The following is an 18,525-nucleotide window of genomic DNA, read 5'->3' on the forward strand; positions in this document are numbered from 1 at the left end:
GCCAATGTTTCCTGCCAGGTGTACCTGCCTCAGGGCCTCTCTGAATAGAAATCTGTGTGACGGCCCCAGTTACTTGTTATCTTGTGCTCTCTTGCTCAAACTTAAATTCTAATAACCACATGACCAGTGGCAGATGAGGGAGTACCAGCCCAGGAGGAGAAACCTGGATTCGGGAGGCATGGCTCTCCCGCCTTGTCTGTACTGTATTCTGGATGTCTATTTCTCCTGCCTCTCAGTGCTTCCCACTGGGTTCTAAACTGACTTCATGAACTATGGGTCTTGAACATCTTCACTGGGCTCCAAGTCTTTGTCTGTCGAGTGGGATATCATGCCTGTACTGTACTCAAGAGACTAAGCTGCATCCCAGGGCCTGCTGTACCTAGCAGGGTGCCTAGGCTACAGCCCAGACCTGCTGGTAGGATTCCCACCTGCAGGGCTCAGCCTCTTACCTGTAAGAGGGTGCCATCCTCAAAGCCAAAGCCATCTTTCAATAAGGCTGTGATGTAACTGAGGTCCATGCAGAGGAAAGGACTGCCTGAGGAGAAGCTCTCCAAGTTGTCACACACTGCAAGGGAGAGAAGAGAGACAGCATTCACACTTGCAGCTAAGAGTCAGGACTTCTCTAGATAGAGATAGGACTTGAGTAAGCGAAGATGTCTCTAGAGCTCCTGGAGGCCAGCCAGTGTCCTGCTTTCTTTAGAATCTGCACGTTTGGGCTGGAGAGATGGCTCAGCGGTTAAGAGCACCCGACTGCTCTTCCAGAGGTCCTGAGTTCAATTCCCAGCAACCACATGGTGGCTCACAACCATCTGTAAAGAGATCCGATGCCCTCTTCTGGTGTGTCTGAAGACAGCTACAGTGTACTTATATATAATAAATGAATAAATCTTAAAAAAAAAAAAAGAGTAGAATCTGCACGTTTGCTGTATGAGCCATCTGTCTGTATTTACCTGCACTTCACTTATTTGCCGATTATGCACAGTAGGGGAGGAGGGGAAAGGCCCTGCTGCAAATCAGGCCAGGGCCCAGCACATGCCAGGCAAGTTCTCAGCACCCAAGCTGCGCTCTCAGCACCCTGCTCCTCAAATCTCGATGACTTACTGTGGTCAGTCAGTACCAGGTCCCCAGGTGAAGCCCAGAGAACAGAGAAATGTCCTTTAGCCCTCTCCTGTGGCCACTGGAAGAGATCATTTGTGTTTTAGACTTACTCTCTCCAGGATGTCCATGGGGCTGTTGCCCTTGCACTCTGCTATTCAGTGTTTTGTTACTGCTCATAACCCTCTCAGTCTAACAGGAAACTGAGAGAGCATGTCAGGCTGAGTGTATGGCTAAGTCCGCGTATTTTAATCACTGCCTAGCGACCCTGAGAATGGACTCCATCCTCACTACCATACAATCAGTCACCGTAACTCACGCCTGTAATCCTAGCGCTTGAGAGGTGGATCAGAACTCAAGGTTATCCTCAGCTACACTGCAAATATGAGGCTGTCCTGAGCTACATAAGACCTTATCTCAAAACAAACAAACAAGCAAACAAAAAAAAAAAAAGAACCAACAACAACAACAACGAACAAAAAGCAAACCCCCAAAAAAGAACCCCAAACAATAACAACAAAAACCCCACAAACAAGTAATAGCAATGTGATAGTGACAGGGAAATGTAGAAATGTAGAAAGTTTGTTTGAACATTTCCCTAAAGTGTCTCACACCCCCATGTTCTTATCTGACAACACCTAACGCATCTTCCAGCAGACTGCCAGGCTCTACACTCCCTGCCACACCTCACGCCCAACTTCAAGAATTTCCTGACACTTACCTTCCCTGGCTTTTCTTTCAAAATCTTCAACCTTCAAAACACCCCCCTTTTCATAATCTAAAATGAAACAGAACAGTAGATAGTGTCCAAAACGTCAAGGAAACAAGGACTTTTATCCCAGTGACGCACAGTAAACAAACCAGAAATATGCAGTATTCCAACATAAGGGACTCCTGACCTCCCCACAACACAAACCCATGCTGCTTACTTATTTATTTACAATTAATGCACGTTGCCCATTTCGTATTACATATTGAACCACAGTAAAGGTGGGTTCATTAAAAAGTACAGTAGACGGGCTGGAGTGCTCAGTGGTTAAGAACACTCGGTGGCGGAGAGCACTGACTGTAGGTGGGCAGTGGTGGCGCACACCTCTAATCCCAGTACTCAGAAGGCAGAGGCAGGTGGCCCTCTGTGAGCTTGCGACCAGCCTGGTCCACAAAGTGAGTTCTAGGCAAGCCAGGGCTACACAGAGAAACCAAAAAAGGGAGAGACAAAAGAGCACTTTCTACTCCTGCAGAGGCTCAGGTTTGGATCCAGAACCCACACTAGGGCGGCTTACACCCACCTGTAACTCTACTGGCCTCTGCAGACACCTACACATGCTGGCACTTATAAATGCATGCAGGCATACACACATATATTATAAAAATACAGCAAACAGGGTGGCAAATCATCCTCAGGTCTTGTGTCTACTCTCACATATAAACAAAAGCTTCTGTGATAAGAAGTCCTGAAAGAACAGGAAGTTGGGGCGATGGGCATAATATCTTGAATGTGGTGAGGTTTCACAGGTACATACATGGCAAGGTTTGGCAAACTGAAAATAGCCATGCATTTACTGTATGTCAACTTGTTATGGCTCAGATAGGAAGGGTCTCCTATAGGCTTGGTCTCCAGACAGTGGAGACCCAGTCTCTGGGAGGTGACTGGACTACAGGGGATCTGACCACAGGGGACCTGACCACAGGGGATCTGACCACAGCGCAGATGTGACCACAGCAGATCTGCCTTCAGTGATTTAAGCTTCAGATGCATTCAGAACATGAGTGTAACAGGAGATAGTGGGAACCTCTGGGCCTGCGGCTTAGCTGGGGATCAGCCCAATAGCAATGTGTTATTGAGGACTCCATCTTGTTCTAGGGCCCATCCTCTGCCTCTCCTTGTGTCCTGTCTGCCATGAGGTAAACAACTTTGCTCCTCCAAGCCCTCCCACCATTATTTTTTTTTCTTTTTCTTTTTTCTTTTTTTTCGGAGCTGGGGACCAAACCCAGGGCCTTGTGCTTGCTAGGCAAGCGCTCTACCACTGAGCTAAATCCCCAACCCCCCACCATTATTTTTTGCCTCACCGTGGCAGAAACAAGGGACTCGCTGACCCTGACTGAAACCTCCGAAACTGTGATCCAGAAGAAATCCTTACTCCTGTAACACTCCTCAGTACTTATCAAGCTTACAAAAGAGCTGACACAGAAAAGACAGAAAACAGGCTAGGTCTGTTGGTACAGGAGGCCAAGGCACAGGGATCACAAGGCAGACTCAGGCTATACAGTCTCAAAGCCATCTTGGGCAACTCTGAATTGTCTCCTGTACAGAGGTTCCAGACTCAATCCCAGTACTGGAAAAATGCAAAAAGACTTCATATGCAAAGTCAGGCATGGGGCACATGTGTGTAAGCCTATAACTCACAAGTCTGGGGCAGAAGGATGGCTACAAATCTGGGGCCAACCTGGGCTACCTGACTTCACTGTCAGTGGAGGACACATAGTAAAAACCTACCTCTAACAGGCTTTGCAGACGGTTAGGTCGTTTTCCACCTCCCAAAGCCCCAGTACACTCATTCTCTTTCCCCACTAGTGGCAGGTATAATGCTACTGGAAAAGAACTGGGAAGTCACTCCAACCGGCACAGCCTCTAATGCTCTTCCCCAGTGCAGTCCCGTTCTCTTCCTCCATGGCCAGACGTTAGGCATGAACTCACCAATCAAGTGTGTCTCGGCAGCTCGATCATAATAGTAGGAGAAAGCATAAAAGGAGCTTCCTCGAATCTCTTCTGGCTGGTGAAGTTTTCCTTGAACTACCCTCCGCACTTCTGCATAGCAGGGCTCAAAGCCCATCTCCCCTGTCAGGGCAAAAGTATACATCACTTGAGAATAGTGACATGGCAACATCACTCTCTGCCAATGAGAGAAGAGCAAGAAATCCAAGAGCTGATCTTAGCCCTGGAGCGGCAGTGGTAGAAATGGCTTAGCTATGGCAGAGGGGGCTTGATACCCTCACCGCAGGGGTGGGACTCTGAAATAGCAGGACAATCTGAGTTGGAGTTGACATAACACTTAAAGTGACAGGTGGAGTGGCGTCCAAGCTGTTCAAGATAGAAGCTGTTCACAAATGCATGACTGTCCTCTCCCTCATACTCCACAAGGGCGAGGAGTGAAAGGCCTGGACCTGCACTCCAGGAAGACCAGAGCCAGGCACTGCCAGCTCACCAAGCCTGAGAAACCGAAGACAAGAAGCAGCAGCGGAAACAGCTGTGCAAGTGTGCAGCTGAGGTCTTGAGCTGCCTCAACGATGAGGCACAAATCCTGGGGCTGAACATCTGCCTCAGTCAAGGGCGCTGTTGCCCATTAAAAAGTGCATTTGCTACGTGCATGTGTGAGTACCACATATGTATCTTCTGCCTTCAGAGTCCTGGAACTGTTGTTTCAGACAGTTGGAAGCTGCCAGTGGGTGCTAAGAATTAAACCCTGGGCCTCTGAAAGAGCAACAAGAATTCTTTTTTTTTTTTTCCGGAGCTGGGGACCGAACCCAGGGCCTTGCGCTTGCTAGGCGAGCGCTCTACCACTGAGCTAAATCCCCAACCCCGCAACAAGAATTCTTAACCCTGAGCAATCTCTCCAGCCCCCACTTCCTGCTCTTGTAGAGGACCTGGGTTCAGTTCCCAGCAATCACAACTGTCTGTACCTCCAGTCCCAGGAGATCTGACTCCTTCTGATCTCCATGGGTATTAGACACATACAGGCAAAACACATAAAATGCATACACACGTACACACACACACACACACACACACACACACACACACACACACACACACACTAAAAACAGCTGTGTAATTTTCTTTAACCTCACTGCTTGTCCATGGACGCTCCTCCTTTAACCTTTGTTCAGCAAACCCAGCTATGGCCACAACTGTAGCTGCAGCCACCGTGCTCCTGCCTGGCATTACGGTTCATGGCCTGGTGAGCAATTACTCAGAAAGCTTACTTGTTTCCTTCTTTGGGATAACAAAATTTCCCCCTGATTTTAATATTTAAGATGAATGATTCTTACCTCAGTTTTGAGTTTTACTACGAATGAAATTGTTAAGCATTCACCAGACCTGAAACAAGGATCCTCAGTGCTGCACTGGACGGGCTACAGCAGGCTCCTAACACTACCATGGAGCAATATGCAGAGGACCTCTAAAATAAGTGCTTTCAACATGGCCTCTGGAACCTCCACATAGGACTTTTCCAGAACATGAGCTAGGAAAGTAATTTTAACCAGTGAAGAAACACCATTCACCTTCTTGGTTACCACCATACTGATATTTCACACCCCCAAAGATCCACTCTGCTTCCAACCATCTTGGTAAACAGGCACTTCGGAAAGTATGTCCATCAGTCCCTGAAAGAACACAACACAAGAGGGCGAGTCCGAGAGAGGAAGACAGAGGCCGGAGGCACAGTGGCTGAAGGGATTGGGGGACTGGGCCTTATAATCTTGTCAAAGTAGTTCCTTGACATGGATTCTCCACAGGCTTTGTGGTAACAGGGAACTCTCTAAAGCCAGAGGCAAATGTTCATGCACACACACATTTGCCAGGGCGTTCACAACGTTTATCACATCCCAAAGAGATAAAAACCCCACAGTAAAGTAAGTTCCTTTCCTTAATGGAGGAAAATCCCTCCACTGGTAGTTAAGAGGTTAGAAGAAACACGCTTGAAGATAACGTGACAAACTGAAGCGCTCTGCGCGCCTCAGCCCAGTGCCAGCTTACTGTGAGCAAGCATGGTCTGGAGTGATTAGACACAAACTCCTGTGGAAGGTGACAAACAGGGCACAGAAGGGTCACTGATGTGTCCCTGGGACACACACAACTGGGACTGCAGCCAATTCTGCCTGTGCCCATCTGTGAGGGGAGAAAAGGAATTGCTCAGTCATTCCCCTTGGCAAACAGAAAAGACCTTGTTTCTTGACAAAGGCTTGTGCAAGTTCCTACCAGATATTGTGGAGGTTCCAGCCTTGTAGCTACAGGTTCTTAGCCTTGTGTAAGTAACCTTCACTCTAAGGGGGTGAATACATTGCACGGCAGCGGCAGCTTTTATGTCTGTTATGTAACACATCCTGCCCAGGTCAGCACAGCCCTTTGCTCCACAGGAAGAATGCCAAGCAGGGGAAGAGAGTCACGCTGTCTCCCACCACAGACTGGGACTGACAAACCTTCTGCTTCCAGAGCTCCCAGAGTCGCTAGTCTTGCAGCTTTCAGTCCAAATCCCAAGTAACTGAAAAAGATAAGATTGAGCAGTTTCAGGCTGTCCTAGATGTTTGCAGCCCACAGCTGCCTGTTTCCAGTGTGACGTGGGTTCCCTGACTCCCTCTGGAAGGGTGGAGGCTTTGTCTACCTCTGTGCTGTCTTTGCTCACATGGACAATAAAGGGAGGCTTCTGTGGTCTGGGTCAAGGATATGCAGTGAGAACTGCTCATGGGTGTGACATTGAGACTATGACTGTCCCGGTGGCCCAGCCTGAGAACCATCCCCAGAAAAGCTCTTATCAGTTGCAGACAGGTCTCAGAAGCCCTGAAGCCCTGAAGCCCTGAATGAGTTGGTACAGAGCTCTGGCTGAAGTCTGAGCCTTCTCCACATGCAATCACCTAAAGAGAAACTGACTCTTACAACACATACTATTGAAGCCAAAACTGGGGATGCCTCCTAGGTTTTTCAGGTTTGGTGTGACTTAGGTGTCAGTAGACAGGGCTTAGAGGACTGGCAAAGACTTTCTGAGGCTAGTAAGAGACAGTAACAAATATTAAAATGCTTTGGGAAGTAAAGACAGGTAATGTAATGTGAACTTTTATTTCCTCTCCCCCTCCTCACCTATGTGTATAGAGCTTAAAAGTGCTGTTAAACATCTCAAAGGAAGCGAGGTAGCCCTTAGGTGTTTGTTCCAGGGTTTTCTGCAGAACAGAGAAAGCAAACAGACTATTGAGTACCTGCGATCATGTGAAGATTTTAACACTGCCATCCACAACCCTCCCCTAAGTCAGACATGGGGAAGGCTAAACTCCACGACCCCCAGGGCTTGAGGAGCCAAAGAGACTTTCTCCGGTCATTTACGGACTCGGTGGCCTAGTCACTGTAGAGCTGGTGTCTCAAAGCAGCGTGCTACTTCCTTGGCACCATGGTGCTTTCTAAGTGTGCTGTCAGAAAGGACGACTCACCTCCAACTGCGGTAGAAACGTGATTTGGGTGGAGGCACCCCCCAGGTCAAGGGTCCCCACAGTCTCCTGGCCACGGCCATGCAGCTGACCTGTTGATGAGAGAATGATGAGTACTCAGGCCATCCATTCATCTCTGCAGGTTCTCTCCTGCTCACTGTATCTCAAAGCTATCTTGTGATGACTCTCTGCTCCCTGAACCCAAAGGCTGCAGGCTGAGGTAAACTCAGAGAGCCCCTTGTTCGGGCTGAGGCCTTGAATACAGATTACAGAATTGACTTGTCTCCCTGCCCTCTTCTTCTTTTTTTTAGAAGAGACTTTGTTCAATTTTAATTCTGGTTATGTATATGGTATGTATAGACGGGTGGGCCGCACAGAAGCTAGAGGCCTGGAGCCAGAATAACAGGCAGCTAAGCCACCCAGTGTGGGTGCTGGGACAATGAGTAGCTTTAACTGCTGAGCCATTTCTCCAGCCCCACCCCCTTCTTTTAATGGAAGTGGCTTTGTACCCTCCTGGTCTACCTGTAAAAGCCAGTTAAGGTTGTCAGATAAATGTCAGGGTCTATTTATCTTACCTGTTAGAAAGTTCACGGTAACCCAAGCTAATATGCCTACAGGAGAGAAAAAGAAAGTTTTCATTCCAGATCATTTCCTTCTGCTCTATTTCTCTCGGAACCTCATGTCTCTAGCAGTCTCCTGCACCGTCCCTGCTGATTTACTGAGCTCCCCTTTCTTCCATGCCGCATCTTCATTCCCAGTTCCTTTAACTGGATCTTGCACTGACTCCATCCCTTTCCCCTACATTGTTTATTTCATCATCTGCCCACCTTCATAGGACCCATCCATGATGCTAACGCTGTCATCCGGGACCAGGAAAGGTGAATTCTTGAAGATCTCCTCTACCTAGGGAAAAGATACAAACATCTGGATTCTGTGAGGCAGTAAAACAAATGGTCACACTTGGCTGTGTGCTGTCTTAGCTTCCCCCGTGCTCTCTAAGTCGCTCTAGTTCCCTTCCCCAGGTAAGACACTGGCAGCACTCATTCCTTTTCACTGTGAAACCAGAGAAGGAACCAGACATGGAATTGCCATTTTCTTGCAAAAAACACAAGCACACAGCATCCCTAAGAAACACATCTAAACTTATTATCAATTAGACCTAGGGAAGAACATGTATTTGTGCCTTCCAACCGAAATCAAGAGTCTGGAATTGTGTTAGCACCCTGATTAATTTTACCTGAACATGTAATGAACACTGCGAGGACCTGCTGCCATCCCACTTCTTAGATAAGTGATGGGCCTGCCTCAGTAAAGGAGCTGAGGCCCTCCACCTCTGCTGGATTATGGTGCACAGCTGGGGCCTAAGAGACTTAGGGAGACCTCAGACCTAGCCTACGGAGGACTATTTTAGGAGGTGTGAATGATGACTTTACACTAATGCTTCTGATTCTCGATAAATATAAGCTACTGACATATGCATTATAACCTTAAGTGTTTTTACATTCATGGATTTTCTGTGTAAGTGTGCACATGTGTGCACTCATGTGGGCCTGTGCTGGAGGTTAGAGAACAACTTTCAGCTGTCAGTTCCATCCTTCTACCATGTGGGTCCTGGGGATAAAACTTAGGTTACCAAGCGCCCCTAAGGCTGAGTCGTCTAACTCACCCATGTTATTGTTTATCTGTACAATACTATTATAGGCAGGGAATTCTCAAATATAACTAAAAGGGCTCTCTCTCTCTCTCTCTCTCTCTCTCTCTCTCTCTCTCTCTCTCTCTTTCAGTTTGCTGTTCTTGGGTCTGGTGGGATAAACTGGATGGGTGAGAGTGGAATATCATCAAGCAGTGACCTCAGGACTCTATTTCAGCCAACAAATCCAGCTCGCCAAGTGATCTGTAGACAAGAAAACAGATAAGCAAACAGGTACAAGCAGGTCCTGCTCCAGCCCTCTACTGAAGTGGAAATGTCTGGTTTCTTTGGGAACTCAGTTATAACAAGTGATGTTTTGCTGAAGCAGTCACAGGTGAGAGAATGTTTTGCTGAAGCAGACACATGAAAGGACATGTGATGTTTAGAAAACATAAACATGACCACAGGCGGTGGGGCGAGGCTTTGGCCCTCCCTGCACTGCTTCACTGGTCTCTGCTGACAACACTCTGGTACTGGTTGGCCTTATGCTATGTTGCTGATTTTCACTGTCCTGACTTTGTAGAGAGTAGCTCAACAAAGAACTTCTGGTGATATTCCAGCGGCTTGCCGGACTCGAGCCTATCCAGTTTATCCTGGATAGAGCAGCTGCTGTTGCTGATTTGTCTTTGGTGGTTTGCTTGTAGACTGAACTGCTGATATCCTGACAACAAAGACTGGAATCACCCCAAAGATCTACTTCTAAACAAGTCCACTTCCCTCCGTGTCCTAATAACCATTCTTTTCCACCACTTCTATTGGGGGGTGGGCTAGAAAGGAGGTTGAAGTGTTTAAACCTTATTAAAGTAGGTCATGAAAAAAATCTAAGCCTACATTCTACACTCCCATCTGCACCAAGTTAATTTGCAACACAGCACCCAGCATGGTATTCACTTATTTATATGTATTTGTGTGTGAGTACACGTGCGTATGGAGGCCGAAGGTCAACCTCAGGTGTCTTTTTCAATCACCCTCCTCCTTATTAAACGAGGCAGTGTCTCTCGCTGAACCTGGAGGTCAGTGACTGGCTAGAGGAGCTGGCCAACAAGCCCTAGAGACCTTCCTGTCTCTGCTGTCCCAGTGTGGGGTCTCAGGTGCTTATTGCTGTGCCTGCCTTATTACTTATGTGTAGATGCTAGGAACTGGAACTGCGGTTCTTGTGCTTGGCTGTTTCCAGGACAGTGTTTTTAAAATGGACAACAACGTCCTCTTTAGTTCCAGATTCCCTGAGATCTTCCTAATGCTCACAGGATAAATTCCTTGTCACCCAGTTTCCTGATAGCTTCCTGACTGCTTCCTTTCCTCTTATCGAGCTGGCTATGGGACATCATGGAAGCGTTCCTGACTTCCGGCACTCTCCACATGCTTGACCCTACTTATGGTTTTTCACAGAATCTACCGTGTGTGAAACATTCTGTATTCACCTATTTTGTTGCTTATTTTCTGTCTTCCTAAAACTAGAATGTAAGTTCAACATGGGCACTGGCTGTGTCCTTTCTGTTCCTTGTCTACATCCCCAGTAACTTCACTAGTGTCTAAGACATGGTAAGTGCTCAGATGGTGGACACATCAATAACTGACTGAGTGAATGAGTGAATGAATGGATGGACAAATGAGGATGACGAACTGGGGTATGAGGAATTGGAGAGATGGCTCAGAGTTAAGAGCACTTTTTGCTCTTGCAGACAACCTGGGCTCCATATTCACTACCCCCACTGTGTGTCACAACAATCCATTCCTTTAGTTTCAAGGGCTCTAACTCCCTCTCTCACCTCACAGGTACCAGACATGTGTATGGTACACAGAAATGCACATGGATAAAACACTCATAAAATAAAAATAAATACATCTACAGAAAAAAGCTTTTAAATAAGAGTTGGGATCTGAATTCTCACAAACATGCTAGGATGCCTGATTTGGGACAAGGGACTTATACCCGAGGTGCTGAGAGTCAAAGAAAAGCTGTTGACAACAAGACCATGCTTACCACTCACCTCAAACTGGGACGAGAACATGGCTTAGGTGGTGGCTTTGGTTTAGAGGGCAGAATCCCACTCTGCTGTGATTTGTTTTCACTATAATGACAGTCTCCCTATAACTGCTCTTCACAACATGAAATCTTATAATATGTTTATTATATAAGTATGGACAATAAATTACGATATTAAGTTTGAAAAACTAGACTTAATTTTTTTATTTGAAGGACAATGTTTTTAAAAATATTTCAGGGGCTGGGGATTTAGCTCAGTGATAGAGCGCTTACCTTGGAAGCGCAAGGCCCTGGGTTCGGTCCCCAGCTCCGAAAAAAAGAACCAAAAAAAAAATATTTCAAACATTTTATCTGAGAGAAGAAAAAAGCAAACCTACAAAACTGGAGACTGTAAACTGTGTAATTCTATTTGTATGAAAAGTAAGGAGTTTCCTTTCTCAAGGTCTGTCACCAGGACCTGTGGTTCACTGATTAGGCTATGCTGGTTGGCCAACAGGCCCCAGGGATCCCCTCTCCACCTCCCCAGCACTATGATTCAAGTGTGTGCCACCATGCCTGAGTTTTCATGTGTGTGCCGGGGATCGAACCCGGGTGCTCAGGTGTGTATGACAAGCATCTTACTGAGCTATCTCCCCAGCCCTAAGTAGACGTCCTTCACGGTACATACCTTTCCTTTAGTAGAGTTTATTTAAGCCACTTCTATATTATACCTATTGAATATGTTGGGGGGCAGGCAAAATGGCTCAGTGGGAAAAGGCACTTGCTGCCAAGCCTGATGACCTGAGTTTGATCCCTGGGATCCACTTGGTTGGAAGTGTGGATGGACTGTAAGTTGTCCTCTGACCTCCATGTTGTGCTGTGACACACGTGAGTGTATACACACAAATACAAACAAACAAACAAAGCAATAAAAACATCATAGAAGGGAATACTTTGAACCTTTGGGGAGAAACGCTTTACATTCAAGGGTGATAATTTCAGATGGAAATGACTAGTTACTATCCCAGTCACCACAATGACTGAGCAGTGGTGGGTCACTGAGAGCAGCTGTCACTGCAAAGGGCTCCGTAAAAGAAAGACAGCATTAACCAAGATCCCAATCCAAAAGTCACCTCCAAGAGCAGGGTCTGGGCTTTCTGTTCTGGCAGCAATCGCAGTCCAGCCGTTGCCTTCAGAACCACTGGCGTCCGCTTCCAGTGACTTCTGGGGATTGAGTCCTTGGCCACCTCTAAGAGTTCTTGAACAGTCTCAGCACCCTTTGAAAGAGAGAGCACAGTCAACCAATGGCAGCCTGCTTAGCAGCACTGGTCCGTTCACGCAAGAGAGACGCAGGGAGCAATACGTGTCATCTGGTGGAATGAGTACGCCAACCTCTCTGCTCCTCAGAAGCAGAACCTAGAGAAGTGGGACATGTCAAAGGAGAACCCATCTCTTTTGCAGAGCTGTCATTTGAACGGCTGTGGTTATATGTTTCTGTAAATTAGACTTAAGCCAGAGTTAGACAGAGAACGCAAGAGCTGGAGCCACAGAGCTTGCTTGCTAGCCATGATTTATGTGGGTTACTCAGCTTTCCTGGGACTCGGTGTTCTAGGGAGGGGTTAGCAGGTGTGTCTCACATTGTCACTAAGCTGCTGTGTACACTGGATGAGGCTCAGTGCTCACAAAATGCTAGCCGTAACTGTTATATAATCTCTTGGACAGTGTGGTAGGTTCTTTTTTGTTTTTGTTTTTGTTTTCTTTAAGAATACACAGTAGCTGTCCTCAGACACACCAGAAGAGGGCATCAGATCCCACTACAGATGGTTGTGAGCCACCATGTGGTTGCTGGGAATTGAACTCAGGGCCTCTGGAAGTGCTTTTAACTGCTCAGCCATCTCTTCAGCCTGGTTCTTTCTTTTCTCTTTTCTTTCTTTCTTTTTCTTTTTTACTATCACAAATACCAGCACGCGTGGCACACAGCACACCATTAACCTACGACTATTTAGAACTATTATTTCGGATTGTTTTGGAGCTGGAGAGATAGCTCATCGGACAAAAGCATTGGCTGCTCTTGTAAGGACCCAGGTTTGATTCCCAACACACACATGGCAGCTCACAAGTATCTGTAACTCCAGTCTGGGGGGTATTTGATGCTCTCTTCTGCCCACCACAGACACTATATGTACATGATGCACAGACAGATGGGTAGGGAAACACCCATACCCATAAAAACAATGAAAAGGGTTTGAACTCAGTATTTCCCAAGAGAAACTTCATCCTGATAACAAGCACCCCTACCTTTTGAGTCAAAGTCATTACGTAGCCGGAGCTAACCTTCAACTCTTGATCCTTCTGCCTCAGCCTCCAGAATGCTGAGGTGACAGGTGTGAGCCACCACACTCTCCCCTTAGCAAGCACAATACAATCACCCTTCCTAAAAGTCAGACCATCTTCTGCTAATGGACTGCTCTCAACAGTTCAGCCCTTACCACACCTGACATCCCACCTGCTAAACTAGAAAATCTGTCTCAGCCCTTTAAGCTCACACTGTCCTGTTTGTAAACTTGATTGTTTGGGACAAGGTCTCTCAGATGTCAAAGCGAGACAAAGGCAACACTACTTCAGTATGCAGCCAAAGCTGGGCTCCGACTCTTGGTAATAATTTTCTTGCCTCAGCCTCCCGAGTGCTAGGATTGCAGGTATCAATCACCACACCTTCCTCCTCCGGCAGCTGGCAAGGCCGGCAATGCTCCTGGCTCTGGTCCCAGTGAACTTTGGTTCAAGCACTCACGCAATGCTCTGGCCAGCTTTTTACGGGGGAGTTGGCATCAGAGCTCAGGTCCTCACACTTGCACAGCCAGTGCTCGCTCTTGCTCAGGGAGGCATCTGCTCAGCCCCACAGATCTACTTTGTAACCTTCTACCTGCTCCTTGTTGAGTCTGGGGTACACGGTTATGGTCATTCAGAAGACTAGTCACTAAGGAAGGAAATTACCTCATGTCCCGTCAGTGTTACTACCGAACACCAGGAGATGTTTAACGGCGGGGGTGTCGTAGGCTTACCAAGATTCAGACCCCTAAACACCAAATTGATGTCTCAGGTCTGGTTCTGTTGGCCTAGTCGCAGCTATTCAAGAGGCTGAGGCAGTAGGATCATAATCATAAGACCTTGTTATGCCAGTGAGTGAATTCAAAGCCAGCCATGCCAACTTAGTGAGATGCTGTCTCAAATAAAAACGAAGAGTCCTCGGACAAAGCTCAGGCACAGAGCCCTCCCCCTGGGTTTGCTCCCTCCCATCCATCAAATGAGAACAAACGCCATCAAATCCGAAGACTCACCTGTTTGGGTTGATCCACAAAAGCAGAAAGTCCCGGCTTCACAGAATCAAAAATTTCACCTTCCAGAAAGGGGAGCTGTCCTATTTTGTCCATGGAAGACAGACAGACAGACAAACAGACCGATGGATGAGGGGAGAAAGAAAGAAAGAAAGAAAGGGAGAAAGAAAGAAAGAAAGAAAGGAAGGAAGAAAGGAAGAAAGAAAGGAAGAAAAAAGAAAGGACGGAAGGAAGGGAGGGGAGGAAGAAGAGGAGGAAGAAGAGGAGAGGAAGAAGAGGAGGAAGAAGAGGAGAGGAAGAAGAGGAGGAAGAAGAGGAGAGGAAGAAGAGGAGGAAGAAGAGGGGATGATTATCAGATGGTGGACTGCTTCAGATGCTAATGTCAACATTGGTCTATGGTTTAACAGATTAACAGTCTGTCCAGCGCTGCTCCCTGTGAGGTCGCCCTGATCTGCCGAGTGCTCTGCAGCACTGTCAGGGAGGAGAACACACGCTGTCATGCAGCCCTTGAGGCCCTGTTACCGTGTCTCTGTTGGGACTCTAGCTTTTACTGCCTTCCCCCAACCCTGTATTTGTTTAAACTGTTAGTAAACTTTTGAGACAGGGTTTCAATATGTGGCCCAAACTGGCCTTGAACTCCCTACACAACCTGAATTGTAGCTCCTTAGGCTTTCCAGATTATTCAGAAAGTTAGTCTTCAAGAACCCCTCAGTCCCTTTCCAAGGACAGCAGTGAAAACTTGTAGGGATGCTTCTCCCCAGAATCACTGCCAACATTCATGATATTCTGGACCTTTTGGGTATTAACCATTAGAGAAGATGAAGGACAAATTACAGGTATACTTGGACCAAAACTCCCCCTTTCCTCTTTTGAGACAATGCCTGTTGTTGTAAGGCGTGTGGGATCTTATTACCAGACAGACATAACACGGTTAGGTTGAATGAGTTCAAACCCCAGGAATCTCAGAATTAAGAATGGCAGTAGACAGCACACGGGTACCCAGAGAGAAGACCTGAGAACCACTGTGGAGTTCACACTTTGGACTTTGCCCTGACTTCTCACAGTGGTGTAGCAGCAGCACTCGAGCATCCTCAGGGGAGGAGTTGGGCTTGGTATGACATCTTGTATTGTACACTGATCTTAAATATCCTATGTAGTTGTGAGTGACCTTGAACTCCTGATTCTCCTGCTTTCACCTCCCCAAGTGCTTCCGTGCCCGGTTTATGTGGTACTGTGGATCGAACCCAGGGCTTTGTGAATATTAGGCGAATGTTCTACCAACTGAACTAAGCTCCAGTCTGTCCCCAAGTCTCTCTTAATTCCACACTAAACAAGCTACGTGTCCAGTTACATCTCTAACTAATCCAACAGCTAGAAGGGTCTCTAACCCACACAGCAGACTCAGCCCTGTTTCTGGGAGAAGATGCCAAGGTGCAGACTGCGAAGGGCCCCATAGGTGCTCACCTGATGTTCTCTGCACAAAGGTGTAAACGTGAATCCGAGTTCCAGTGCTGCCCGCATCAAACATGATTCCATAAAAGGTGCCGGCACTGACATTAACGGGGCACATGGAAGACAAGAAGACACCCTCAAACCAAGTCTGCTGTTCTCTGTAGAAGACAGTGCCACCAACATAGGCTATGATCAGCATGAAGACGGACGCCCAGGACGTGGCCATACTCTTCCCACGATGTGGACCTGAGGCTCTGTTGCTGAAGCAGTGCTGCTCACACCCCTGTGGAGGCTTCAGGGACAAAGATACACAGTATGTTGACTGGCTTTTACAGTTAACCTATGCTAAACAAACCAACCACCAACAAATAAACTCCTTATAGAAATCCTAACCTCTCCAAGGTGTTCCTTCTGGAACCTGATAACCAGTACAACAAGCTCAACCAGGGCAGCAGAGGCTCTTAGGCTCCTCTTCTGAGGAGTATCTGATTCCAAGAGGAAACTGGGATTTAAAGTATATTTTCCCACACCTAGTTTTGAATGTAGGGTCTCAAAGGTGTGTGCTGAGACAGTCTATGTAGCTCTGGCTGTCCTAGAACTCACTCTGTAGACCAGGCTGACCACAGACCTACAGAGACCCCCTTCTTCTGCCTCCCAAGGACTGGGATTGATGGTGTGCACCACCACAGCTGGCCCAAGCAACCGTAATATGAAATGTGCCCTCAGAAAGGATGAAGACAGTGCTGTGTTAGGTAGCCATTTGCTTTGAACTGTGTGTGGTAGAGGTTAGATGGCACAGCTCTGAGAAACGCAGCATGAAGACATTGGACGCAGTGGAGTGAGCACACAACTATTCGGTCTATCAGGAAGTCCAGACTGGAACTTTCCCTAACCCCGGAGCCTCCATAGCCTCATCCGTTAGGCGAGAATGCGGCAAGTGTTCCTTTTTCTTCCCTATACGGTTTTGTGTTTTAAAACGATAGGGTATTGTTTAAAGGTTGATTTTCTTTCTTTCTTTTTTTTTTTTTTTTTTTTCGGAGCTGGGGACCGAACCCAGGGCCTTGTGCTTCCTAGGCAAGCGCTCTACCACTGAGCTAAATCCCCAACCCCAAGGTTGATTTTTTAATACTATCTTCTAATCTTTCTCTAGATGGACATGGGGAATGGGAGGAGACAATGGATTTGTCATTATCACTGTTGTTATTATTGACATTCTAAAAATGTACGAGGGGTTGGGGATTTAGCTCAGCGGTAGAGCGCTTGCCTAGCGAGCGCAAGGCCCTGGGTTCGGTCCCCAGCTCCGAAAAATAAATAAATAAATAAATAAATAAATAAATAAATAAATAAATAAATAAAAAAAAGCCAGTTGTGGTGGCGCACACCGGTAAGATTTGCTGAAGGAGGCAGAGGCAGGAGGATCACGAAAAAAAATAAAAAATAAATAAAAATAAATAAAAATAAAAAAATAAAAATGTACGAGAACCTTTCCTTCCATCATAATGATCGAAGCCATTAAAGGAAGTTGTGAACGTTCTTGAAATCTCTGATAAAAACCTCATTAGCAGCGCCAGAGACATGGCTCAGAGGTTAAGAGCACGCCCTGCTCTTACAGAGGACCTGAGTTCAGTTCCCGGCACTCACAGAGGGTAGTTTTGACCACTAATTCCAGATCCAGAGGATCCCACACCCTCATGCACATATTCACCCAAAACACACAATTAAAATAAAATAAATCTCGCTTGAAAAAGCCCAAACACAAAATAGTAGCATTCAGGAGAATAATGGAACCAAGTCTTCCTGGTTGCTTTAAACATTGCTCTTTTTTTCCCCTAGATAGACACTAAATGGAAAACAAAAGGACAGGGCATGGCGTTTTGGTGATTTGTAGCTGGCCTAACCTGTAAGGAGAACTAGAGTTGAGCCTGAGCACTGCCCTCTGGCTGCTGTTCCTAGTCATAAGCTGTCCTGTGTAGAGCAGGTTGTTTAGCAGTCGCTCTGGTCTACACTCACTAGATGCTCCCCCTCTGCCCAGTATACCTACTGTAACAACCAAGAGATGACGCTGGACATCTCCAGCCATCTCAGCGTTAGGTCGTGTCTTCCTGACAGCTATCCTCCAGTGGTTGGTTAAGTCCTGCTTAGTTGGTTATTATAGATTTATTCCAAACAGTCTTCTGATTCCACTTTCATTTCTGCATTTTTGTGTTAAGTCACAATGGTTGGTTAATTCACAAGATGGGACCAGAGTTATTGCCCAGGCCTCTATCTTTAGATAGAACCCTTGGTATATCTGGAGTATGCATACAGGTCCATGATTTCTCTCCTTTGTTAGCCATCTAGGGTTTGATTAAAACACTCCTCTCCCCAGAAATGATATATTACATAAAGTAAGGCAGATGGAAGCTAACTGCACTTGCAGTTTAAAAGTATTTGCAGTTTAAAACTAGGGTTATACTAACATACTACGAGGGCAGTTTGAATATCTATTTAAACACCAAGGTTCAGCTTCTATCCTATGGCCAAGAATGAAAGCTATTATGTAGGGAAAGAAACAATGAGAATTGTTAATCCTCCAGAATCCCAAACAAAGAAAACTCCATCCCAAGCAATCAACCACAGAAAGGGCAGCTGCCTGGCCCCATTTGTACTCACTCTGTAAAGCCCTCCCTTTGGCAGATTCTTCTTTTATAGCAAGTAGGCTGGTCTTGTAGGCCAATTTAAAAAGCTGAAACAGAAATGCTGTTTTAGGTTTTCTTATGTAATCTTAGCTGGGCTTGAACTCTAAGAGA

General features: G+C 46.5%; 1 protein-coding gene across 8 annotated transcripts in view; it reads right to left on the reverse strand.

The window, feature by feature from the left end:
* Positions 1-18,525, reverse strand: part of Entpd5 (ectonucleoside triphosphate diphosphohydrolase 5) — a 36,167-nt gene that overhangs the window by 4,653 nt on the left and 12,989 nt on the right. For 5 of the 8 annotated variants that reach the window (XM_006240344.3, XM_006240345.5, XM_006240343.5 and 2 more), the window contains 13 exons: positions 18,389-18,461; positions 15,749-16,028; positions 14,288-14,367; positions 12,083-12,226; positions 8,121-8,196; positions 7,869-7,904; positions 7,297-7,385; positions 6,953-7,032; positions 6,298-6,359; positions 5,380-5,481; positions 3,794-3,934; positions 1,817-1,873; positions 450-565 (listed from right to left, as the gene is read on the reverse strand). In XM_006240344.3, the coding sequence (XP_006240406.1) occupies positions 450-565; positions 1,817-1,873; positions 3,794-3,934; positions 5,380-5,481; positions 6,298-6,359; positions 6,953-7,032; positions 7,297-7,385; positions 7,869-7,904; positions 8,121-8,196; positions 12,083-12,226; positions 14,288-14,367; positions 15,749-15,962 (1,197 nt within the window). In that variant the 5' untranslated portion in view covers positions 15,963-16,028; positions 18,389-18,461. The remainder of the gene's footprint in view (positions 1-449; positions 566-1,816; positions 1,874-3,793; positions 3,935-5,379; positions 5,482-6,297; positions 6,360-6,952; positions 7,033-7,296; positions 7,386-7,868; positions 7,905-8,120; positions 8,197-12,082; positions 12,227-14,287; positions 14,368-15,748; positions 16,029-18,388; positions 18,462-18,525) is intronic. The other 3 variants (XM_017594152.3, XM_017594153.3, XM_017594151.3) reach the window with 1 other exon arrangement.

Source organism: Rattus norvegicus, chromosome 6 (genome assembly GCF_036323735.1).
Source record: "Rattus norvegicus strain BN/NHsdMcwi chromosome 6, GRCr8, whole genome shotgun sequence".
Taxonomy (NCBI): Eukaryota; Metazoa; Chordata; class Mammalia; order Rodentia; family Muridae; genus Rattus; species Rattus norvegicus.